Here is a 26,078-nt window from a genome sequence, read left to right on the forward strand (position 1 = left end):
AAGATCCCACATGCCGCGGGGTGGCTGGGCCCGTGAGCCATGGCCGCTGAGCTTGCGCGTCCGGAGGCTGTGCTCCGCAACGGGAGAGGCCACAACGGTGAGAGGCCCGCGTATCGCAAAAAATAATACTAAATAAATTTTAAACATAAAATAAAATAAAATATGGGCCAGGGACTTTCCTGGTGGTCCAGTGGTAAAGAATCCACCTTACAATGCAGGGCACGTGGGTTTGATCCCTGGTCAGGGAACTGAGATCCCACATGCCGCGGGGCAACTAAGCCGCCTCAACTAGAGAGCTCATGCGCCCTGGAGCCCTTGTGCCACAACTAGGGAGAGCAAATACGCATGCCACAACTAGAGAGAAGCCCGCGTGCCACAACGAAGAGCCTGAGCAGCGTGCTGCAACCCGATGCAGCAAAAAATATAAATAAATAAAATGACTAAATATTTTTGTTTTTAAATGGGCCAAAGATAAGGAAAACCATAATCTGGACCATTTGGGGACAGTTGCTGAGACAGAGGACTTGTTCCCCCAGGTAGGAATGCATGAAATGCTTTCTAAAAAGAAATATCACTAAGTCAGTAACAAAAGGAAATGGGGTGGTAGTATTCAGAGGTGCAGGGAGAACAGTCTGGATGTTTTTTAAAATTTAATAACATCCTTACAATGGAATACCATTCAGTAGTAAAAAGAAATGAGCTATCTAGCCATGAAAAGATACAGAGGAATCTTAAATGCACACTGCCAAGTGAAAGAATCCAGTCTGAAAAGGCTACATACTGAAAAGGCCAATTATATGATATTCTGGAAAAGGCAAAAATATAGAGACAGGAAAGAGATCAGTGGTTGCCGGGGGCTGGGGGGCAGTTGGGGAAGGAGAAGTAGGTGGAGCACAGGAGATTTTTTTAGGGCGATGAAACTCTTCTCTGTGATTCTGTAACAGTGGCTACATGGCTCTATGCATTTGGCAAAATCCACAGGAGCACACAACACTGAGAGTGAACCCTACTGTAAACTATGGACTTTAGTTAATGATAACACATCAGTATTGGTTCATCAATTGTACCACACAAATGCAAGACGTTAATAATATGAAAAAGTGGCCAGTGGGGATGGTGTGGGGGAGAGAGATAGGAACTCTGCACCTTATGCTCAATTTTTCTGTAAATCTAAAACTGCTCTAAAAAATAGAGCATTCATTTAAAAGCAAATATATATGATAGTATGTTCCTACTCTTTTGAAGCTAATGACATAACTTCGTTCTTCCACTGGCATTTATCAGGTCAGGCGAGCTTTCTTTACCAAAAGTCCTAAGAACAACAAATCCCTGGACAGACATGATCGTACTTCCTGCAGAACCTCTGAGACACGTAGGTGGGCAATTTTGAGTAATTCACTTACACAGGACCATTGAGGCACAATAAATTAACTGACATACCTGAGAACAGTGCAAAGAGTCTTTAGTGACAGTGAAACTAAAACTCAGGTTTCCTTAGTTCAACTGTCTCCACCCTCTTCTCAGATCACAGTGAACCACAGAAGCCACTGTGTCATTCAAAAATTAACTTTAATACTTTTGGTGAAGTTAGGTTCAAGCTCCCAAGCTTTCTTCTATGAAAAGAAAGGGATTAGAGCAAACCTTTCAATAAAATGTGTCACCATGTCTTTGCCATCCCTGCATAAGCATGATTGCTTTCATTACTGAGGCTTTTCTCCATATGTGGGTGGCTGTACATGTATCAAAAATAAATCGTCATAGAAACAACTGACAAGAAACACGTATAAAGTCAGAGTCGAACCGTGTACACAGGTTTCATTCTGTGCTTAGTTGCTCAGTCTAGCTACAAGTAGCAGTAACTAGTCATACAACCAAGTTTAGTCAACTTTGTGAGCTGGGCCAACTATCCCCCACTGATGTCGTAGGAATGGAAACCACTTCTTGCATCCTCAGCACCAGTTAACTCAAAAGTTATGCTCAACTGAGGTCCAGGGAGGCCCTGGAAAACTGGGCCTACAGCAGTAAGCTAAAAAATATCCTCTGCTCATGTCAGAAAATAGCCCATTTCTAAAGAAAGCGAGATGAATTGCAACTTACGGAATGCAAAAAGAACCCAACCGATCACAGTCAATGTTATAGGGAAGAATATGGAATGTTCAATTGGTAACACAGGGCTTGCCTTTGTTTAGGGTCCATTAAATTTAATAACTTCCCCCTCTGTGGCTTTAAACAGAGAACGTCTTCAAAATAAGAGTGGCTCCTATTAAACTTAATTACTTGCCCATGGCTGCGATGGCAGAGGTGTGTCTACCAAATAGGTGGGTCTTAAGAAAGGAAGGGTTCTACAGTAAAAAGAGTGGATGGTCTAGTGTTTTATTATAGTTGCTTTAACTTTCTGGTTTATTAGTATTAATTGCTGGAGTTTTCCTTTTTACCTCTCTTAAGGCATCACTCCCTCTGTGAGTTGAGTGGCCCTGCTAAAATTAATGTCCACATACACTTGAAACATTACTGAAGCTGCTGCTTCCAAACCCTCAACCAGGGGAGCTGACAGAAACTCAGCTACAAGCGACATTTCAAAAATGAACTACATCAAACACCCCCGGCTTTGAAATGACATGAAACAACCCTCCCGATAGACCTTGAGTGAGCAAATGGAGTTTTTCCACTGCAGTTTCTAGATTTTGTGGTAGTAATAAAATAATTTTTAGGAACTTTGTTTATTAGACTCATCCCTACTCTCTGCTGCCCTTTGGAAATATTATAGTTGAGCGACTAAGAGTCATAAAAATTGAGACATCTTTAATAGTCCTGTACAGTTAAGTGGAATTCGTCGATATTTAAATATCTTGAAAGAAGGAATTCAAGACTATTTGCTTAAACAGGAAAAAAAAAAACTTCAAAAAGATTACAGTTCTTAACTCTGTCTCATGTAAAATGATCCTACAATTGCAGAGAAAAATCATCCACACAACCTGTATTGGCCTCTCCCAGGGTACCTGAGGCAGCCAATGTGTATGACCTTGCATCTCTAATTCATGTATCCTACCACACTAAGAGACCTCCAGAAAGGATCAGAGAGGTCCATGGGCACAATGACCAAGACTGCAGAAAAATGCCTATATAAACCCCTTCCACCTCGTGTATGCCAAAGAGTGGTACAGACGTAGGTTAATCTAAGATACTTCACTCAGATGGGTGGGGCGAGGAGGAGTTTTTTGCAGTGAATAACCAACCCAAGGTACAGTCTCCGCTAGGAGGCTAACAATAGCTCACACTCTTACCCACCAGTCAAAGAATAAGACTCAATAAACAGCTGTGCTTCTTTTCCTAAGAGTATAATTACATAAACTACATTTTGAAAGTCAGTAATTATTTATCGACGTACTATTTTTTTTTAATGAGCTCCAGAAAAGTAATTATCATCTTTGTGTTAAGCCCCACAAGTGCTTTGAACATCAAAAATGCCATGGGTGATAATATTACAATGATGAAGCCATGCAACGGTTTGGTTTGTTGTCAAGGTTCCTTGCTTGTCTTGCCACACACCTTGCTCTTTAATAGAATCAGTGAGAAATAACTTTGGCTACCTCTGTGTAGTGAATCTTCTTTTAGGATCATATAAGATGAAATGAGATAATGTATAAAATCTCTGGGGATTGGGGGGTGCCACTTAAATACAGATTATTATGTGATAAGGCCGTACTTTACCACAGTAAGTAGGGTGGGGAGGGGAACCAACCCCTACAGGGCTTCTGCTGCACTAGGTATCTCTAGACTGGTTTCTGCTCGATTTTTATAATTCGGCTGGATATGAACTAAACTCAATACAATAAGGTAGACCCTATTAGTCAACCAGACGACAATAATTTACTGTTCAGCCATAACTTATAACCACCGCTATTGCTCTTGTTATACTATTGAAGGCTACTCAAGGTTAAGGAAATATTTTCTGAATCTTTGTACTGCCCCCGTGAACTTCAAGATATCTGGTTTTGTATCTTTCTTTGCGATAAAGTAGAGAATGTTAGTGATGTATCTTTATCATCTTATTTTATTTACTCCTTGCTTCCGTAAAGAATTTGAGGGAGACTACAGGAGCTATGTGGTATAATACCACTGTCATTATCATAATTCATTAAGTTTGAGCATTTGTAGCCGCACTTGAAAAATTACTCAGAAGAAAGGATAACAAAAAAAGAAGTTGTAAAAATGGATTCTCTGAAGGCCTTTAAACAGATTAAATCATGGTCTTTCTTTGCAATGGTCTTTTAGGATGAAATGGAATTTCTTTAGGAATATTTCTTTCTGAAAGATCTTTCTGGTCCCCTTTATTCCTATAACTCCTTGGAAAAGAACCTTAGCATGCCTAGTTACATCTAAGTGTAATTTAACATCTTCTATTTTCTGACACTATAACTGAATAGTTATATTCTCTTAGCGCTGTATTGAGTTTTTGTGAATGGCTCCCAACTGCTTTTAGCTCTATAAAAATTTATAAGTCTATGGAATAATAATAATGATGACAAACATTTATTGAGTACTTCTATGTGTTAGGCACTGTGTTAAGTGCTTTATGAATGCCATATGAGTATTAACTTGTTTAAATATCTCATGGTGATTTTTGTTTTAAATATACTCTGTAGCCATCCATTTTAGAAAGCAAATAATCCCTCTAAAAGTTTAGATTTTTACCTACTGATTCATTTAAACCAGGACTTGCCTGCAAATTATATACAGACATACAATTTTTACAAAACAATGTTAGCTTCATAATCTCAGCTACAATCTGTTTAGCACAAATTGTGTGTCAGGCCTGCCCTAAGCACTTTACACTAAGCATCTCATTTAATCCTCACAGTAACCCCAAGAGATAAATATTATATCCCTGTTTGACAAATAATAAAACTAAGTTTCTGAGATGTAAGAAACTTGCCTGATATATGTGTGAGTTAGAATTCAAACCTGGGTCTGAACCTCCAACCCTACTGTATAAGTGAGGAATTTTATTCTTTCTCACCCAAGATCATATGAGAATGTTTTGTGTATCCCTTCATATAGCGAGATGAGAACTGATGTCTCTACACAGAGAAACAGGAACTGTTCTGGAAAGCATCTTAAAAAGTGAACACAGAGCTACTTGGAGATGGAGACAGAGGTTAATATTTTAGCTGTCCGTGTTGCAGAGACATAGCATCCTGGAACTTAGGGATACCTTTAGATATTGAGGGGAATAAGAAGAAGAAAGTACGCAACTTGGTACCTGAGAACTTATGAGACAGGCTCCTCTCCAAGAAGTGTCCTAGGACCAGTCCCCAGGGAACTGAAAATGGGGCTCACTCCAGATGATTTGGTCCCCTAGTCCACCAGGCAGCGCCCTGGGCTGCAGACACAGGCCCACACCCAAGAGCAAGGTCAGAAAAAGCAAGGCTCCTCTAGTTCCCTTACAGTCCACTTCTAGTTCTTTCTTCCTGATTCCCTACTGCTGACAAGAAGGATTTTCTGTTCTCTTCGCTTTAATGTTTATACAGAACCTCCCACCCTGGCACCATGTTACTTTGCCAGGAACAACTCATAGAGATGTTTGGGGTGGGAGGAAAAAAAACTGGACTAAACTCAGTCTCAAACTAGTTTAAAGCAGAGGCCCGTTCCCACCATTGGCCTCAGATCAATATACGGCTGGGTAATTAACCAGTTTCTGTCTCCTCTGTGAAATGAGGAAAGCTGTGTTGTGTTCGTTTATGGAAATGTTTCAATTAATTATCAGTACATTGCCTCCAAATAATCTGGCTGCTCCGTATCACACATGTAAGTGATAAAATGCCATCTTCAGTGTTACTTTCAACGTTTTCCCACTGAATTCACATGCGAATACACCTCAGCGAGAAAATGCTGGAGATAAGTGTCTCTAAGGCTGTGACCACTCCCTGAGGTTTTTTTTTTTTTTTTTTTCCTCCAGGTACTGCCAGAGGACAAACAGCAAAATCTGTTTCAGCCACAGAGGGTGGGACAGACGGAAGCCCCAGAGGACCCTAAACAGAAACCAAGTTTGCACAAATCTGTCCCGGCAACGTGTCACCTTGGCCCCGTGTAAGACAAAACGGACTCAGTCTAAACTACAGAAGGCATGACCAGAACTAACTCAACACCCACCACCCAACACTACACCTACGATCCCGCGTCAGCCCTGGTCACCCACCCCCGTACCTTCCTCATCCTTTCCTGTGTCGTTAACTGGTGTTTGCCAATGGGAGGGAGTCATTCCAGTCAAGGGAAATGATCGCTAAAATTCTATACTCTGCACACTTCCCCAACAAATACCATGTGATTCATGACAATAAGAACAGCGGTCGGAATGAAAAGTGGTCACGTGGTTTTCCAAAGACTCTTGAGGTTTCCCTCCCCCACCCCTTCTTTCCCTACTCACCCCTATGGGAGTCCGTCTGTGGCAGAAAATGTGAAGGCATTAGGACCAGAGAGCCCTTTCCTGCTATTTGCTTGAGAAACAAAGCCTTCCCTCCTCCCAAGTTGAAAGAAATAAAGGAGTCTGAGCTAGTCACAACCTGCAAGCCTGCTGGCGGCCCGTCAGCTTGCCAGTGGTGCAACTCAGCGGAGTGAGTACCGGCTTCGAGCTTTGCAGAAAATGAGAGAGGGAGAGAAAACAGAGACAGAAACACAAAGACAAAGAAAGAAAGGCATTAACCTGGCCAGGAGTCAAACAGGTGCATGGCGCCCGAACGCTGAGAAGAGTGTCTGACAAATAGAGGATCCAACTGTGTGTGTCTCTGGGGGGCTGCTTCTGTACTGATGGGGGCAGGGCTGCAGTCTGGATGTCAAGGGGTGGATGACAGATTTTTTTTTCTTATTCACAGGACTCATATGGTTGGCCAAGAGCCTTTAACTTTCCTCCACTTGTCAGTCTGACATCTTCGTGGATACTCTCTGGCTCCCTGGGATGAATTCTCCATGAGAGAGAGGGGCAGCCAGGATGTTGATCACACACGCTGCCACCATGAGTCACAGAATTTTGTGGTGCCTTTGGAAGAGGGGGTGTGTGAGCCCCGGGGCTGCCACGTTGACAGCAACAGCAGTGAGCTGTGTGATTCGTGGAGAGGCTGCCTCGGTCTTGAGCTGGCCGCTCAGAGGCCATACGTGGCCTTTTAAGACTCTTACAGCCCCCCTGCACTTGGAGTGACACATGTCTGGCAAGGATCTGAAGTTTGCAGGCGCTCTCTCTCAGAACTGGCTACCTGGGACTCCTGGGATTTAAGAGCCTCTAGAAACGGAGGGCTGTGCCCTCAGGCTGTAATTTGGCTTTCAGGCAGATGTTAGGAACAGAAAGGAACACAAGCAGAGGAAGGCCTGGTACAAGACCCTCAGGAGAAGGCCCCAGTTAGGAGACAGAGCCAACCAAAGGGCATGCAATTCAGTGGGACTGAAACTGGGAGGGCACTGAGTGTCATCTTAGACAAGGATGCCATCTCTGGTGGACTTTCAGTCTCTCGACTTCAGTTTAAGTTCAAGCACTCCGTAGCCCCATAATTCAGAAGACCTGGTTTGCAGCTGTCAGACCCTTGTCCACATGCCTCTGATGGAGAGTTACTGTGAGTGTAGCTGAGACAGCTGGGCTCATCCCGCAGTCCCAACCCCACCCCTGCACCGGAGTGGGTTTTGAGTTCAAGTGTGGTCTTTACCTGAAATGCGCCTGGGCACGTCGGTGATGGCAGGCAGCCCGGTGCCCCGGGTGGAGGACAGCGGGGTGGTGGAGTGAATGGACGGGGGCGTCATCTGGCTCAGGTACGAGGGGTAGGACTGGTCGTAGGACCACGGCGGGGAAGACTGCGTCTGCCTGGGATCTGGGCAAAGAAGAAACATCTTTAGCACACCAGCCGCTGTGGCCTTCGAACACACAACCCCAGACTCAGAAAGGATAAAGCAGGGGAAAATCAGAATATACAAGGACGGTCTATTTCCCACAACTCTACCCTTGCAGGCCCCCTAGGGCACAGAGCTTTCTAGACTTCGCGTCTTTATGAAAGTAACAAAATGGATCGTGTGTAAGGACTATTCGTCTCTCTCACACGTAAATATTGCTATTTGGAAAGCCTGTCATTTAAGAAAACAATCTGCTTTGGTTATCGTCACAAAGTTGAATTCCATTTTATTTATTTTCTGTATTTCCTGTATGTTTTTTAATATTACTCCAATGAATAGGTATTACTTATCTCTTTTTTAAAAAGTTAGAAAATTTGGGAACGATTTATTTGATTAAAGAGCAGGTAGACTGTGCCTTTTACTGCTACACATCCAGCCACTATCTTTCAGCCGTGCTTTTTGGTTTGTAAATGATTCCATGATTTTAGCATGGTTCGCTTTCTTTCCAGGCGTATCGAGGGGGTGCCCTTTCCAGTCTGGGGTTTAGGAGGCTGGGGTAGAGATGAGCACAGAAGGGGCAGCATGTAAGGAGAAGAGGAAAGAGGGGAGCCAGTTATGTTATTCTCATGCTAAAGCTACACCAGAAAATAACCTTTAAGAAAAAACAAAACTTAATTTCAAAGCCAACTAAGAACTGAAAAGCTTCATCACCATCCAGTTTCAATGTTAAGCACATGAGCTTCTGACAGTAAGAAAATGATCCAAAACACAACAGGGAAATGTCTTCAATCCTATTGGAATCTGTTTCAAAGATGTCACATGTTTGGAATGTGGCCTAGTGTTACCTACAGTCACTATAACGATAAAAATAATGGGCTACCAACTGGTTAGAGTGACCTGCTGAGAATTAGCAATATCTTTTGATTTATCTTTATGGAGTTTCTTGGAGGTATAAACAGAATCATAAGCAAATTTCTCTTATCATTTTTTTTTTCTAACTTCACATTTAAAAAATTTTAAACACTCTCATATACCAGGCTGTTCTCAAGACAGCTTTGTATATTAGAATAGCCATGGACTTTGGAATGTGCAGAATTAGGTTCAAGTTCTGAGACTTCTATTTTCTAGCTGTGCGATCTTGGGTTAATTACTCAGTGACTCTGAACCTCAGTTTCCTAATCTGTAAAAGGGGGTGGGGGAGTAATAATATACGAATCACAGGGATGTGGGAATTGCATGAGAAAACTATGTGGAGAGGGCTAGCATGGGAAGCACTCAGTAAGTATTAATTCTTGTCTTTTAGAAAAACTCTTGGTGACACGAGGATAGTTCCATGGTTAAAACACATCTGAACTGGAGTAAATACATTTGGAATAGGTCTAATTTTAAATTATTCCTATATCACCTATGAGCCTCTGAAAAGGAAAAGCTCAATTTTTAAAAACTATAAATATATTTAAGTCAATTCAGGTTTATTGCTACAAATAAAAGTGCGTGTAACAACACATGGGTTTTCCTGAGATGATGCCTCTTTAAAGCCTCTCAGTTTTTCTGTACAAAGCCATTTAGTTTCAGCTATTTCTTGTTTATTTGCTCCATTCAGAAATATTTTATTTAAAGACTATCTAAATAGGACATACTTTCCTTGAGTCAAAATAATTAAATACATCTGGACATTTATCTAATGTTACTGTATCAACAGATGTATAGGAAAATTTCATCCAACTCAATTTTAAGGAATATTTACCTGAGTTTGCAATTTGAATAAAAGTATAGCACTGTAAATGGTTAACAGAAAATTTTCCTTCCGAAATGTAAAGTATGCTTGATCATTAACGTAATGAACTTTTGTGCTTTAAAATGTTCAAGGCTGACATTGTATAGATCGGCAACATTTCAAATCTGAGTGAGTGGTCCTTGTTATATATCTGATATAGCCATACTTCCTTGCTTTAACCATTAATGTAATTCACTATTCAGATAAACGGTAAATGATCTTCAGATGGAAAAAGATGCATTCCTTACAGCACCAGAAAGCAATCTCACAAAAGTAATAAGGCCTTCTCTCAAGCACTATTTTCAACAGACAAAAAGGACAAGAACCACGTAGCAAAATGAGCAGGGCACACGGGACTCAAATTTGGATTTGAGTTCTAATCTAACGTCACCAGATGACTCCCTGAGCAAGCAGTCTAACCTCTATCTCCATCCCTCTACTATAACATGTTGCCAGCAGTATTGGGCTCTCTGCCTGCAAGTGGGGGGAAAACACAAAGAAATCTAAAGAATGACTAAAATCACTGACATTTAGAAATATCACGAAGGAATCAGGGAACTTAGCTTGGATGTAAGATACAGCCTTTCATTTCTCCTTAAGCTGAGAGGCAGGCCAGTACAGGGGGAAAGAAGGGGGCTTTCTGATGAGAGGATCTGAGTTGGAGTCCCAGCTCTGCTATCTGTGAGCTGGATGACCTCAGCTGTATTAGCTAACTCTCTGAACCTCAGTTTCCTCATCTGGAAAATGAAGCAGCATAACATGGTAAAGTGAACATAGCAAAGTGCTCACGTGTGCTGGCTGGACAGACAAGCCTAGGCTTGAATCACAGCTCCCCACTTTGCTGAGCAAGTCACTTAAACTTTGGGGGCCTCAATGGCTCATCTGTAAAATGGGAATCATGACACTTATTAGGGCTCTTGTGAGCATTACATGAACTAGGCCTTCTTTAAGGCCGAGTTCTTCTAAGGCCTAACTTCTAAGTTATCTGACACTCTCGGCACATACTGAGTATATAATAAACAGATATGATTATTGCTATCTGTAAAGTGAGTATAATTATAACTACTATCATTTTTGTTTACAGAACTAGGTGAAATAATACAAGTAAAAGCCTTTTGTAAAGTACTATATGAAAATGATTATTATTCTCTCTAGGAGCTCATATCACGTGGCCAAGGCCCTACTGTGTTTCATGGGGTGTTTCTTAATGTTGCTGAGCTTTAATTTCCTCATCTGTAAAATGGGATACTATCTCAGAGCGTGTCGTAAGGATTAAATAACATACAGCAAGTGGCTAATTATCATTACTCAAAAAAATTAAAAATCTGACTCTAAACTATCCAGGGTGGTTGGGTTGTCTCGTGTTAAGTCTCAAAGATTTCCAAGATCAGACTCAGCACAATTCAGTATAATGCCTGGCTCATAGTAGGTGCTCAATAAATAACCATTGCATGAACCTCCCAGGGTGGCTGGAGTGAATAATAGAATTTTATAATGAAGTAGTAATTAGTCCTTCTCTAACTTCCCCTTAGGCTACAAAAGAACTTGTTATTGGTGACGTTTTAGCTTTGACATAAACTTCCTGACTGCTGGAATATATACTAGAACAGTCTATCAAAGGATAGTTTTCCTTTGAGTGGAGGTCCTTCCTGAAGATATCCAAGATTAGCAAAAAGAACTTCTCACTAGCCCTAAACAAGTGAGAAGATGTCGATCTCTCTCTCTTTTTTTTTTCTTTCTCAGAGGACAGGCTGCAGGCCAGCCAATCTCTCTTCCAAGTTCACTGTCCTAAGATTCTATGATAATGACCTACTTAAGGAGAGAGAGTTACTAAAGAAAAATAAAACACAAGAACTGCCATACAGGGCTTCTTTAAAAAATAATAATAATACTGGTCTCCAAGCACCCCAGGGCTTCTCTAATACCCTGTGAATGAGGCCTCAACAATCCCAGCTCCCCAACGTCTGGCCTGTGTGATACTGGACGAATTACATAACCTATCTAACTTCAAGGTGCCTAATGTGTATAATGGGAATAAATAAGAAGAGTTCCCTCTTAAATTTGTTTTGAAGATTAAATGAGGTAATGTAGGAAAGAGCTTAGCACATGGAAAGAACCCAATAAATGTTCACCACTGTTAAAGCATCTACTTTACTGAGCCTTCATTCTGTATTTATGTTTCCAGCCCATAACCTCTTATTTCTAGCAAAGGGCCATTTTTAGAAAGCTTCCTGTAGTTTTGAAGTCTGCCATTTGGAGACCATATCTGCACTGGTCACTTTGATACCCTTTACAATCATTTAACCTGAATCGTGTTCCTTCTTAGTCTGAAGCTTCTCCCAGACCAAGAAATCCTAATCTGTTTAGTGTGTTTTCTAATACTGTATGCTTCAACTTTTTTCAAACTTTTAGTGGGGGGAAAAGAAAAAAAAAAGGCTATAAAATAGCAATAAAACGTCCAATCACTAAGAAAATGTAATCCTATCATAAATATATGATTACATCATATTTGCTTTGTTGTGGACAATTATTAATGCTTACAATAGAGAAAAGTCACCTTAACCTGATCTCATAAACGATTTCTGAACTCAACTTCCTGAAGAAACCTGAGACTTCTGAGATTCACTCTGAACTTGGATGAGTCAGAGCAGGTGACAGGTGTTTTTAGGCACCGCCGGTCAATCCTAAGGTTACTAATAGGGAAGAGTGAGTATAGGGCCTAGCTCTGAGACAAACCTACTAATTAACCATTAACAAACAAGAAACCGTCTTCATCAACCTCAGGCCCCACAGGGCTAGTAGAACTTATTCCTTTCCTATACCCCATGCAGAGTTGTACCGAATGTTTCGTCCTTTTGAGTCTGCAGAAACATGGAGGGAAGTACCCTGTCCTTCCACTCCAACATAAACAAGAATATCCTTGATTTTTTGGGTCTCAGAGGCTTGAGGTGCCAATCATCGCCTTGATACTACATCCTGGGTGACCAGAGATTACCTATGAGCACCCACAAGTTTTCAGAAAATAACTGAACTCTATTTCACAGACATTCCCAAAAGACAAGAAAACTGCCGTTGAACTTGAAATCGTCTTAGGGTGCTTTAAAAACGATAATTCGTTATTTTCCTATGGCAATCTTCGGAAACAGCAACAATATTACTTTTATTACTATATTCTAGAAATTCAAAGCATTGACAGGAGTCTTTATATAGATATGACAATTTAGAAACAAAACCCTGGGTGTTGGTTTTTTACGGGCACATACTCTTTTGTGCTTGGGAAACCTGAAATACTAAACAGCACAGGGGCGTTTTAATAGGACTCCACCCCTATTTCTCCCCAAATTTCTCTCCTTTCACCTAACAAAGGGGAGGGGGGAGTTTAAAGGGAAGTCATAATCAAGTATGACCTGTAACATAAACTTGAGAGAGAAGATCAGGTCTTCCCTATACAATGGGCTGCTGTGCTCACAGCAGGATGTGACTAATCACAATGACTCAATGCGAGAGAAGAGAAAGAAGCAGAAGACCTAGGGCAGGGCAGAGCTCCTGGAGGCACTGGGGACGACACTGAGGAGAAAACAGTCTCCAGTCTAACTGGGAACCCGTGATAGGAACCGCCACCAGGCTTCCGAGGTCAGGCTAGTGACTGGACACCTCAGACCTACAGCTGTACAATTCCACAAGAAACTGTAGACCAAATCTAGCTACCAAGAGCTCAGGTTAAGTAAAGAGGAGCCAGTCACTTGACAAAAAGAATCCCTTCAGCATTTGTTCCAACTAAGGCAATGTCTGTTGGACAAATTTTAAAAAGACACCAGAGAGGCACAAACTACTGGGTGTAAGACAGGCTCAAGGATGTTTTGTATCACAAGGGGAATACAGCTAATATTCTGTCATAACTGGAAATGGAAAGTAACCTTTAAATATTGTATAAAAGCTTAAAAAAATGTTTTTAATTAAAAAAAAAAAGACACCAGAAGTCCAGGGGCCCATATACACTTTGCACTTTCTCTCCCAACGCACTAAAGTTGAGGGCAAGGTTCTTATTTAGCTATCCCTTTTTCACCTACAGAGTACCAATCGTCATTACTGCCACCTTAACAGGGCTTTTGGGGTGGGGGGGGGCAGTTTTTACATGCTATTCTGGGAGTCAGCAAACCATCCATCTTTACGGTGACGAACAGCTTCTGTACGCCTACATGGCAGTGCAATGGCCTAAGGGATAGATAAGTAACAAAAGACATTTCTTGCCGTGCAAAAGCTTATACATGCAGGTGGGGAAAGTAAGACTAACAGATATAAAACAAGTAACTTAAAAATGTTCAAAGTATGTCCCTGTGTTTTTCAAAAAGCTCTAAAGATAGACATGAACCACAGGACACCAATATCAGTGTGAATTTTGTAAGATCTCCTTCTAGGGTGGTGTTCCTTCAGCTTAGGCTACTTGGAGACTGAGCCATCTGCTTTCCATTCTATAGACCCCAAAACATAGAAGTACAGGAGGCAACGTTCCCAGGAGATGCTCAAAAATTGATGCTACTTGGGGGAGAAGTGGTTCACACGTCTTAAGTGGTCTTTGCATCAGGCAAAAAATGGAGACAACCATTTATCTAAACCGTGGATATGAGGAAAGCAAGCTCTCTCCTTTGAGTTGGACCACAGCTTCTGAAGTTCAATAACGGATATGGGGAAAAGGAAGCAGGGTCATGCATTTCCTAAAATGATTTGTAAAGAGTCATGGGCTCTAAGAGTATCCAGGCTTTCAAATGACTGAGAAGCTACATTTCATGTCTGCCTACTTGAACTCTGAACACTTGGGGTCATAATAAGAGAGGAATAAAGAGACAGATGGTTAGAAAAAAAAGGCACCGTAGGAAAAGGAACTGACTCCAGGAGAACAGGGAGAAGTCTCTTAATGAAGAAGTTTGAGTGGGGAGAGCAGAGTGGGCAGACAGCTTTAGAAAAGCCCAGGGAAAGATACACGTGGAAACTCAGTGGTTGCTATTAACGAGCCCCCTTTGGTAAACACTCTGGTTAGACGTCTGTGGGTGTGAATGAAGGGCTGCTTTCCTAAGAACCGCTCGCAACAGGGCACACCTTGGACACGGTGCTGAACTTCACGCAGACACGGGAGGAAACAAGTCAACAGGGGCCAAGCCTGAACCAGCACACAAGCGACTGCTTCCTGTGTGTGCTGCCAGTGGGCTGCTGTGTAATGTGGCAGGACAGGGGCCGGTGATTTCTGCCATGTGCGCCCCAGTGAGCACCTGCTGTATCTGGGGAGCCCAGTCCATTCAGAGAGCATCACATTCCCATCCCTTCTCCTCCACCCATTTCCCCCTCCTCAGCACTCAACTCGGGCTGCGCAAAGCTCCAATATTTCATGAGAAAACTGGGGTACTTAAAATGAACTGCACAGACAGTTCTCCTAGTTGAAGATTATGCCTCTCCCTTGAAACCAGGGTCAAAGTCAATCATCTCAATGGAGAGAGGCAGCTTTACAATTTCCTATCCTAGACTATTTCTGTCATATTACTGTCATTCATAAGACAAATATACTCACATTCTTACCTCCGTGAATTCCCATTTCCAAACATTTACACTAAATGCTAAATCTTAAATTCTATGTCTTCTCTAATAACCCTGCTAACTAGACTGGAGTTTTAGAACGAGCTTTCCCGCTCACTTCCCGTTCTCCTGACCAAGAGGGAACACCGTGGGAAAACAAACAGGCACTTCCAAGTGCAGGGGGAGCGCTGGGTGGGGGGCTCTGGCACTAACCGTGCAGCTGTGCACCAATAGTTCACCTTCTCTGAGTATCGCTGTCGTCAGGTGTAGATGAGAATGGATGGGTTATCCCTAAGATGTTTTCCAGCAATGAAATGCTATGATTCTAACTACTCGGAAAATTGGGCTCCCAACCCTCAGTCCTTTCTGGAGTCGGTAGTTGCAACAGCAAGGACCAAGGCCGCCCTGAGCTGATCTGGGGCGGCTGGGAGAGGAACTGATGGGGGCTGACACTCGCGGTGTGTCCCATCACAGAGCATTGTGGCCCACGACGGCAGAGGAGGCACCGAGAGCGGGATTTTGACTCCCCTCCTGTCCCCAGCCAGGCGGTCTCTCCAGCTGACTAAAGTGGCCACCAGAATCGCTCGGCAGGCCACCAGCCCAGCCGATTCCAGAGCTTAAGGCTGAAATCTGAGAAAAAAGCAGCAACCTGTTCGGATAGAACCGGATGCTACGCAGGGTGCACCAGGCATGATGAGTCATGTGTCAGTACAAACAATGGGAGGACGGGGACTTAGTAAATCCTAGGGGACCATGGTGGGGAAGAGAATGAGAAATGACAGGTACAGCCTGAGACGTCACAGCCCCTAACAAAATGTCAAAAGAAAAACCAGAAGGAAGTTAAGACAAGGTAATGAGAAGTGCCTTTTCTCAGTACCACCAATTTGGGACTGGAAGGAACTCATCACTGTCTTACAGAAAATGAGGGAATTTTCTTATTTTCTTTTTAGTTAGGGCTTCTCGCTGACAGAGCAGAGTCTGCAGAGTTCTTCCTTGTATTAAGGAAAACATGTCTCCCTGGAACTCCACTCACTCCTCATTGTAGCTTCGCTGCTTGGGATTCCTTGTCCACATGACAGTTATTACATTATTTGAAGATAATGCCTTTAAAGCTTACTACACGATAGACAATACTTTTACATTCTCTTACTCCATTTACCTAGAAAAATCTAATAGAAGAAACAAAAGGCTATACCATATGTCACACCTAACCTGGCCTCAGCCTCGGCACATCCGGGACCTCAGTGTAAAGGTAGCAGAGGGAGGGGAACTAGCTACAAACAGGTAGGACCAGAATTTGAGAAATAACTGGGATGTGGTGCTGGCCAGGGGAAGTGACCTTAGTTCAAATCACAGTATTGAAGTGGATGCAGGAAATTCAAGTTCAAATCAGGCTATTAACATCTAGTGGGTGAGATGATAGCAGTCGGGATGTTACAGAAGGTCCCCAGACATGGTGAAGCCTGTTGTCGGATGGATGATGGTATTGTCCATGGTTCCAAGAACTAGCTCCCACTCCTTCGTTCAAAAACTATCTATTGAGTACCTCCTCTGGTACTCTGCTAGGTTCTAGAGATATTAATGGTGAATAAAGAGTCTGCCTGCCCTCATAGAGTTTACAGTTTTGTGGGAGATGCTGACATTAATCAACTAATCATATAACTGTGATAAGTGCTAAAAAGGAGATGTCCTTGGCATCATAAGAATGTACAGTGGGGGACTCCAGCCAAGGCTGGGGAAGGCTTCTCTAACGATGAGATGATTAGAGAAGGGCAAGCAGAAGTCCAGTGGATATGTAGGTGGGGTTAAGAGGGCTTTAGGTAAAGCGAACAGCATATATCAAGTTCCTGGGATGGAGGCAGCAGAGCTTTTTTGAAGAGCTGAGAAAGCCAGTGTGGTTGGACGACTGACAAAAGGTTCAAGACAGTGTGAGAAGAGACTGGAAAACAGGTAGGGAGGATCCAGGCTATGCAGAACCTGCTGGGTCACGCGAGAGGTTTTGGTCTTTATCCAAAGTGCAACGGAAGGTCACGGGGGTGTTTTTAAGTATGGGGTGATATCATCAGATTCACATTTTTAAAATCTCCCTCTGACAGCATCATAATAGAAACAGGGCAGAGGTCCAGCCCAGGACACACACAGGGAAGGGTGGGTAGGGAAAACAGCAGCTGAAACAGATGCAAGGGTGGAGTCCAGGAGCTGCACTCAGGGAACCAGGAAGCAGCCTGAGGCACTCAGCTGCCTCTGCACATGGTCCAACCAGGGGGCTGAGGTCCTGAGATGCCTCAGCTGGACCAGATTGGCTCTGGGTGGGCAGGGTGAGCCTGCGATCAAGGGCCTTGGGCCTGCAGCTGCGATCTGGGCAGCCTCCACCTCATACTTTCTGGTTCAGGGGTAAAGCCTGGGCATCTGTACATGGAACAAGCTCCCCAGGTGATGCTAATACACGCCAAAGTTTGAGAACAACAGGCATCATTTTTACTGATGATCGTTAGAAAGGAAAATTACCCAACACTACTCTGAATTAATCTTCCCTATCAGGAAGAACGACCTTCAAATAGAATGAGCAGAACAAACATGCTTAAGAGGAATTTAAGGCCCAAGAGACGTGAGGAGATACGAGAGAGCAACCCACTGCTTTAAATGAATTCAGGTTCTTGCTCCAAGATGAATTACACCCCACAATATTGCAAGAATGTATGGAGACTGGCAGACAAAGGGCTTCTCTTTGACAGAGCACGGTCTGCAAAGTTCTTCCTTGTATTAAGGAAAACGTGTCTCCCTGGAACTCCACTCACGCCTCATCGTAGCTTCGCTGCCTGGGATTCCTCATCCACACGACAGTTATTATTTGAAGATAGTGACTTTAAAGTTTACTACATGATAGACAGTACTCTTATCTCTTTCCCCATCTACCTTTCCTGAGAATGGCATTGCCTCGGATAAAAATCTAAATTGCAGCTAGTTTTCTGGAGCCATTGATTGCAGACCACTAAAAACACCTGAGTCCCTTTCAAAAGCCTGTGTATAATCAACACTTCACACTTGATGCCCAAACTGACTATCAGAAAGCAGAATGGGTTCACTAAAAACTTGTTTCCTAGGATTACGAGAGCAATAGGTTAAAAGAAAGCTCCTTTGTCTGCTGTGAATCTTGGCCTCAGCAAGATACACACCTTACCTCTAAAGCGATGTACAGGTAGTTAAAAGGCCCACCAGAAAGTGGCTGTTGATACGGGTCATGGTCAGCTTCGAGAGAGGAACACAGTGGCATATTCAAGGGCATGATAATCCTAGTTACGTCCTGCATCTTCAGCAAAGTCTTTAAGAATGAAAAGCAACCTTCCTAAGCTTCAAGATGAGACAAAATTGGGAGAAACAGTCAACATGCTGGATGAGGAACCAGAGCTATAAAATAACCCTACAAGATGGAAGGAGGAGGTGAAAGTGACACAATGAAATCGACAAAGAACAAGAATACAGCGCTGCATTTGGTCAACTCCAAGACGGCACAGGGGACGTCTGCCCCAAGAGCAGAGTTTTTCATGGACTGCAAGCCACAGTGTGATGGGATGACAAAAAGTCAGCACAATCTTGAGGTGGATTAACAGAGCATGAGTGGACCCCTGCCCCACTGGTCAGCGCTGGAGGGTTGTGTTTTCTCGAGGTAGGGTCAGCCCAGAGCCCTGGAGAAGACAGAACAAGGCGTGGGACCTCCATCTGTCACACGAGGAATGGTTAAGGAATGGCCAAGAGCTCCCATCTACCCTCAGCCTTTCCATGAGACACCTACTTCCCAACTGAACTGAAGCTTGGATTTCCCCATGTCCTTCCTCCTAACCTTTCCGCTTAGCTGTTGCTCACTCTCCAAGGTCACAAGATGAGCCAACTCCTCTTCAGAAGTTCTTCTGTCTTTACCCTAACCTACCAACCTCCAGAACATTCTTTCTTCCACATTGGTAAGTGGCTCAACATCTTCCTCGTTTCCCTGACTTGCACTGAGTCCTAGAGAAACTGTCATTCCCACTGACCATCCACCACTGCAGAGCCCACTTCTGTCCACAAGCTGCAACCACTTCAGGAGACAATCACTGCTGACTGGCTCTTCCCAGCATCTCTGTCCTTACCTGGGTCCTCAGTGATGCTCAAAGTCTTTTTCCTTTCCCCCCACTCACCTTGCTGACAGCCCCAAAGGTGTACTGTTCTTCTAATCCTTTCCCCTACACCCTCCCCACCTAAAACCACCTTGTCAAACTTCACCTTCCCGGGACACTGATTTCTAATTTCAGCCCTGAGAGTTCCAGAATCTCCTGGTGCCTAAGTTTTCTCTCTCTCTTTTTTTTTTTTTTTTTTTTTTTTTTTTGCGGTACCCGGGCCTCTCACTGTTGTGGCCTCTCCCGCTGCGGAGCACAGGCTCCGGACGCGCAGGCTCAGCGGCCATGGCTCACGGGCCCAGCCGCCCCGTGGCACGTGGAATCTTCCCGGACCGGGGCACGAACCCGTGTCCCCTGCATCGGCAGGCGGACTCTCAACCACTGCGCCACCAGGGAAGCCCGCCTAAGTTTTCTTATTCGCTAAACAGGGTTCACAATACTGACTCTTCTGTGAAATCTGTCCTCTTACTGACTCTTCTGTGAAATCTGTTACAACCAACTGTTTTTAAACAGTTAAAAAGCAAGTCCTTATCAAAATAAACAAAGCCCTGGAAAGAATCTGATGGTCTTAACTGGGAATAGTGCCATACAATTTTATTCCTGGAATACTTCTGCATATATTAAAATGAAAAAAATGGAATGAAAATACTTTTCAAACTGATAACATCTGTAATATAATGTTGCTGCTATTAATACCACATAGTACAATAAACTCCAGCTCTCTGTTTGAAGGCCTGGGTGCCCATCCACAATTCAGCATCAAAATACACAATTAGAGCATCCACTATATCAAACCGCATGCCTGACTCGCCCCTCTCCTGGGGTAGCCCTGGAGGTTGAATATTTCATTCAAAGTTCGACTCCTATTCTGATCATTCTTCCCAGAATCCATAGCAAGAGGTAAAAAGGGGCAAGAAGGGTCCCTAGGCAACTAGTAAAGACACGCATACATATGTGTACACGTATACACACATACATATACGTAAAGCTCAAACTAAATATAAAACTACAAAGAGAAAGATGATGCTTTGGAAAAGGATGAGAGAACGAAACCCAGACTTCCTCTGGGCAGAGTCCTTAAGTCAGGCTAGAAATGGAAGAGTCTTGGGGAAGGACAAGAAGAGGCATCATGAAGGAGATCGATTCTCCTTATCATGATTCGATATTAACTGAGCACCTTGTATTCCAGACAGGAGAACATTACGAAGACAAGATTTTGGAACTCAAGAAATTGATTTTTCTTGGAACATTACCCGTCTTGTGTTTTTCCAAAAGCGTAATAAAGTCAGAACATCTTCAGTTAATAGGGAATTCCAACCGACAGAAGTCCCGAGACCTTTAAGGAGCTCATCTACGAATGATGCCAACAGTTGCAGTGACCACACAGCACACTGACAGCCAGCTCTTCACAGGGTCATACTGAGCTTTATCCTTCAAAGCAGCCCAGGCCGGACCTGAACTCCACTCTTCCTTAGTAGATGGCTGCCACAGCTGAAGAGGTGTGAAATTGTGTTCACACACAGGATTTGTGCTATTTCTTCATAAGAACTGTAACCAGCAACCTCCTCTGAAGAGCTTTCCCGCTCACACGTGTGCGTGGCAGCAGCAAATTTTCCTGGTTATTCTGCCCAAAAGATCTCAAAGGAAGAAGACAGGACAAGACTCTGCAGTAACTTCAGAAATGAAAACACAGCACCACCCAACTGAAAGAACAGAACTTCCAACCACCTGCCTTGAGTGTGGTGATTTCAGTTCCTTAAGACACGAGATGCCTATAGGTGAGTAGGACCACAGTGATCGTAAAGCAGGGGACCTCATTTGACTCCCACTCCCCACATCCTACAATTCTTCTCACGCTGAAGGCACCCGCAGTCATCCTTCCTGCTCAGTAACAGTCACTGTGCCCCTCGTGGGTTCATCCTCCTCACACTCACAGCCACCGCCACCCACCCTCGCCCGCTTCACCTCCCCACTTGTTTTCACCCGAAAGAATTGCGGGGTCACTCGGCACTTGAATAGGACGGTAGTTTGGGACACGGCTGCTCAGCTGTGCTTTCCTATTTCTAAAAGGCTTTGCTGGTAAATGTCTCAGTGCGAGCACAGCGGCCTGAGGGCTAAAACAGCCAAACACATACACAGCTGAAGCCCAGCTGGCCAGGATCCTCTTATTGCTTAAAGGGGCATGTTTGCCAAGGGGACACAGCAGCAGACTGAAGTTGGCCGGAAACGACTTCGCTTCAGGCAAGGTCACTGCTGATAAGATCATCATCATCCTACATGATGCCTGGCAAGTTGATTTTCAAGATATCCCTCAAAAGGTGACCTTGAATATAGGCTCGTAAAGAACTGTCCTTTAATTAGCAAAAGCAATTATATTGCATTTTAAAACTTAGTTCAGATACTCCTAATGCATCCCTTTCATGAACATTTCGTCTCTGAGGATCCTAAATAATATCTGATGGAGAAAGAAAAAGACATTGGTCCATTAGGACACGTGCCACTTAGACAGTCAGCAACATGGCCGACTCAATGGCCATGAGGCTGGTTGCCCACTAAGAGTCTGGAACTCACAGTCAACTATAGTAGCTCAAGAGGCCTTTAGCAGCTCATTCCTCGAAGAGTCCATTTCCTCCACCTATAAAATATGTCCTTTACAGAACTGTTTTAAGGCTTTAACGAGAACTTTATGTAAAACTAGTTTGTAAATGGAAAAGAGCTGCACAAATGAAAGTCTGACATGGGAGGAAACGGGGCCAAGCGGGACGTACGCTGCAGCCTCCTGAGGGTGCCTGGTGGCTGAGTGCACAGGACCCCCCAGCTACATAAATCTGGCCTTAATTCCTATATTTATGACTCACTGGTGTGTAAGTGGGACCTTGAGCAAGTTGCTAGCCTCTCGGACCCTCGGTTTTACAACAACGCCACCCATCTCATAGCACCGTTGTGAGAAATGCCTGCTACACGATACACAGTCAACAAACGGCAGCTAAGAGTAATCCACTCAAACAGGCACCAGAAGAATATTCAGGGTAGGATAATAATGGGCCACACTTCCTGAAGAAGTCGAACACCGGTTCATCCATTCATCACCAAACCGAAAGTCGCCAAGCAGTGGGCACCACAGAAGACAACAGGGGCACACAGGTCAGTAAAACATGGCCCTAGGCTTTGAAAGTTCAAACTCTGACGGAGGAGACAGACGTGTACACAAATAACTGTCACCACGTGCAACGGTGGTGTGGGAGCCTGAGACTCAGCTTGGGTGGGCTGGAAGAAGCCCGACAGAGGTGACAACATTTGACCTGAGTTCTGAATGCGACCATCCTTCATCCCCTCTGGGGCTACTGCAGTCACTTCCTAAAGGATGACCCTGCTCCTACCACTGCCCCCTTATGATCCATGCTTCACACAGCAGCCAGAGGAGTTCTTAAAAGCATGTGAATAAGATAATGTCATTCTCTTGCTTCACATCCTTCAATAGCGCCCCACTGTGGTCTGGACAAAACCCACACTCCTTACCAGGGCCTTGAAGACTCTCCTTAATCGAGCCCCTGCCCGCTCCCCTTTTTCACTCCGCTCTACCTATCCTGACCTTTCTGTCCCCTGCACACACCGCATCACTGCTCCCTGAGAGCCTTTGCCTGAGTTTCCCCTTGGCCAGAAATGCTGTTCCTCAGAGATCTGCAAAGCTCTTCAAACTTTCCAACCAAAATTAGCTTCTTCCCTCCCTACACTGCTCTCTCTCCCACCACTCTATTTCACTTCCCCAAAGCTTCTGTTATTATCTGAAATTACCTTGCATGTATGCTTATTGACCCAGTCGCTGACTCTATGTCACTAAAATGTGAGCCCCTGGTGAAGAGTAACTACACTATCTTGTTCTCTTACATTAATGCCTGGCAAAAAATAATCACTCAATAAAATCGCAGAATGCCCACCCCCAAGGTTACATGAATTTCCCAATCCACCAAGGGCCTGAGTCAGCTTTTTTATCCTCTAGATGCGGCTCACCCACCCAGAGAGTACTGAGTTCGAAACAGTGCTTATCTTGAGCAACATCTCCTAGCACAGTCTCCCTACTGCACTGCTACCACCATGCTCTGAATCAAAAGAAGTGGACATTTGTGACAAGCTAGGTGTTTCCTAGCACCCAGAGACAGGCAACCGATGTCTGAAATATTTAAAAAAAAAAAGAGGTGCAGAGGAAGCAACTTCCTCAGGAAGCCATGGGGAGGCCCTGGGCCCTCAGGCAGAACGTCACCATTAAAGACCTCAACAGAGTGACAGGTCAGACCTGCACTGCAAAGAAGCCAGCCCACCATATGGCCAGGACCTTGAGCCCTAGGAACTGTAAGACACACTAATATGAAACACTAAAGGCTTAGGACTTCTTCACTTTACAATTCCTAATTTCATTTCACTTTTCTGCGAGTTCGACTTGCCTTCTATGCTGGCATGTAGGAGAACTCACAGTGACTATACAACCATGATCACTGTCTACAGTTTGGGGGTAAGAGCTTGAGATATCAAGAGAGCCAAGCCGGTCGATGAGAGATAACTGGGCCCTTTCTGTTACAAATACCTTTAGCCAAAGGATTACGTGAACTAAAATGCAGGTGTGGCATATTGCAAAGAAGTTACAAAATCCGGTCTCTTAAGGAGAATTGAAATTTAATCATGTGAAAATGTAGACCCTAAACTGAAATGATACCAAATGGTTTAACCATGTACGTGTTCTACATACATGGTTACGTAGCTCTACTGAAATGTACGTGTTCTACTGAAACGTACGTGTTCTACTGAAATGTGATTTCTGCTGTTATTGTTCATCGGAAGGGAACAAAGGCACCCTGGGGTGGGAAATCAGAAAGAACGGTCAACACGAACCAGGCATGATAGTCCAACCCTTCTTGCGATGATTTCTTCTTATCTAAACTTTCATTCATTCGACATTTAATGAGACGCTAGCTACCACTGTGCTAGGCACAAAAGAAAATAAACGCCTGGAATAAATCCCTCAGAGAATTTCTAATCTAGAGGGGAGATACAGAAGCCATAAAGTAAGGCTATCTCAACTGAAGCTTAGAGGATGGAGAAGCAGCCTCTAGATGAAGGTTCCAAGACTTTCATGAAGAAGATAACAGTGACCTTGAAGGATGGGTGGATCTTGTCAACAGAAAGAGACCGCCATAGATAGAACAGTGTAAGTCAGGGGGTACAGAGGGAAGACGTGTACATTATAGCCTTGGGATAGAATGTGGCTGTACAAGGGCTGGGAAAGATAACTCTTCACTTAGACTTTAACTCAAGGACAGAACTTTTCTGCTCTCCCCCATGTTCCCTAAGACCCAATTCTCTACATGTGGTTCACTCTAACTTACACTTATTAAATAAATAAGAAAATGAATCCAGGGAGAAAAAAATGATCTATTCAATTCACTTTGAAGTTGCTGCTGCGACGGATGTTTCTGGGTTGTCCTAATAATCCAGGTCATTGTAGAACTCCGCACATCTTTGGTTATGGGTAGATACTTGTATTGTCTCACTGACGACATGCGGGGGTTTAAAGAAAGGGCATGTGGCCAACAGTGGGTAGGGGCAGCATGAATGTGTGTGTAAGTCCGCAAATTTGGAAAGCTCAAGGAAGTTGTAGGGCCCAATACCTTGTGGATACTTTAAAAAATGAGGAGATTCATCTATGAATCAGTTCCACTGATGCCATCATCCCAAAACGCAGAGCTAATACTCTTGTACTATAATTCCAGAAAGTGATATTTTCGTTTTTAAGAATACATCCAGTGAATATTGAAATACTGTTTTTAAATGATCATGATGGAATTGCAGCATGATATGGTATAAGACCAAACATACTGCCTTAGGAGTCAAGAGACCGAATTCTGCTCTGTCACTAACGTGCTGTAAAACTGCAGACAAGGGGCTTCCCTGGCGGTGCAGTGGTTGAGAGTCCGCCTGCCGATGCAGGGGACACGGGTTCGTGCCCCGGTCCGGGAAGATCCCACATGCAGTGGAGCGGCTGGGCCCGTGAGCCATGGCCACTGAGCCTGCGCGTCCGGAGCCTGTGCTCTGCAACGGGAGAGGCCACAACAGTGAGAGGTCCACGTACCGCAAAAAAAAAAAAAAAAAAAAAAAAAAACTGCAGACAAGGAGCTTAACCTCCGTGAGCCTCCTGACGGGGAGGAGGCTGATGCCTGGAGGTGAGCATGGTTGGTGGAGGTGGCCAGGCTTTTGCTCGGCTCACATGCTCATCCGGCAGCAACGTGCCCCGGGCCTCCTTGGAGCCTCCCTCTCTGCACTCATATGTGGGGTCAGGGGTGCTGCTAAAATGTAGATCCTCTTCACAACGTTTACCTAGCTTTCGGTTAATGATATCTAAGGAGGCTTTGGATTCTAAAATGTCCTCTGGGTCCTATTTTCTGGTGTCATCTTTAGGTTTGAGGACAAAGCCTTGAGAAAAGCTGCTTCTTAAATGAATCTAGCAGCACACAGGTTCCGAAGGCCATTTTAAAGGCGTTAGCCATCAGCAAAATATAATTAGTAAACAGTTAAGGATTAAAATATAGAAATCACACATTTAAAGAACCCAGGGGTTGCCAAATCACAGAACATATATTTTTCTTATATATATCTTATTAGCCATCGTAAGACCCTTACAAATCATATATAAACACTTCCATATATGTATA

At 43.7% G+C, this 26,078-nt stretch overlaps 1 protein-coding gene across 5 annotated transcripts in view; it reads right to left on the reverse strand.

The window, feature by feature from the left end:
• The window catches only part of RUNX2 (RUNX family transcription factor 2), a 314,752-nt gene that overhangs the window by 129,802 nt on the left and 158,872 nt on the right, over nucleotides 1–26,078 (reverse strand). For all 5 annotated transcript variants that reach the window (XM_067752784.1, XM_067752781.1, XM_067752785.1 and 2 more), the window contains one exon: nucleotides 7,695–7,856. In XM_067752784.1, the coding sequence (XP_067608885.1) occupies nucleotides 7,695–7,856 (162 nt within the window). The remainder of the gene's footprint in view (nucleotides 1–7,694; nucleotides 7,857–26,078) is intronic.

This window comes from Pseudorca crassidens, chromosome 10 (assembly GCF_039906515.1).
Source record: "Pseudorca crassidens isolate mPseCra1 chromosome 10, mPseCra1.hap1, whole genome shotgun sequence".
NCBI lineage: Eukaryota > Metazoa > Chordata > Mammalia > Artiodactyla > Delphinidae > Pseudorca > Pseudorca crassidens.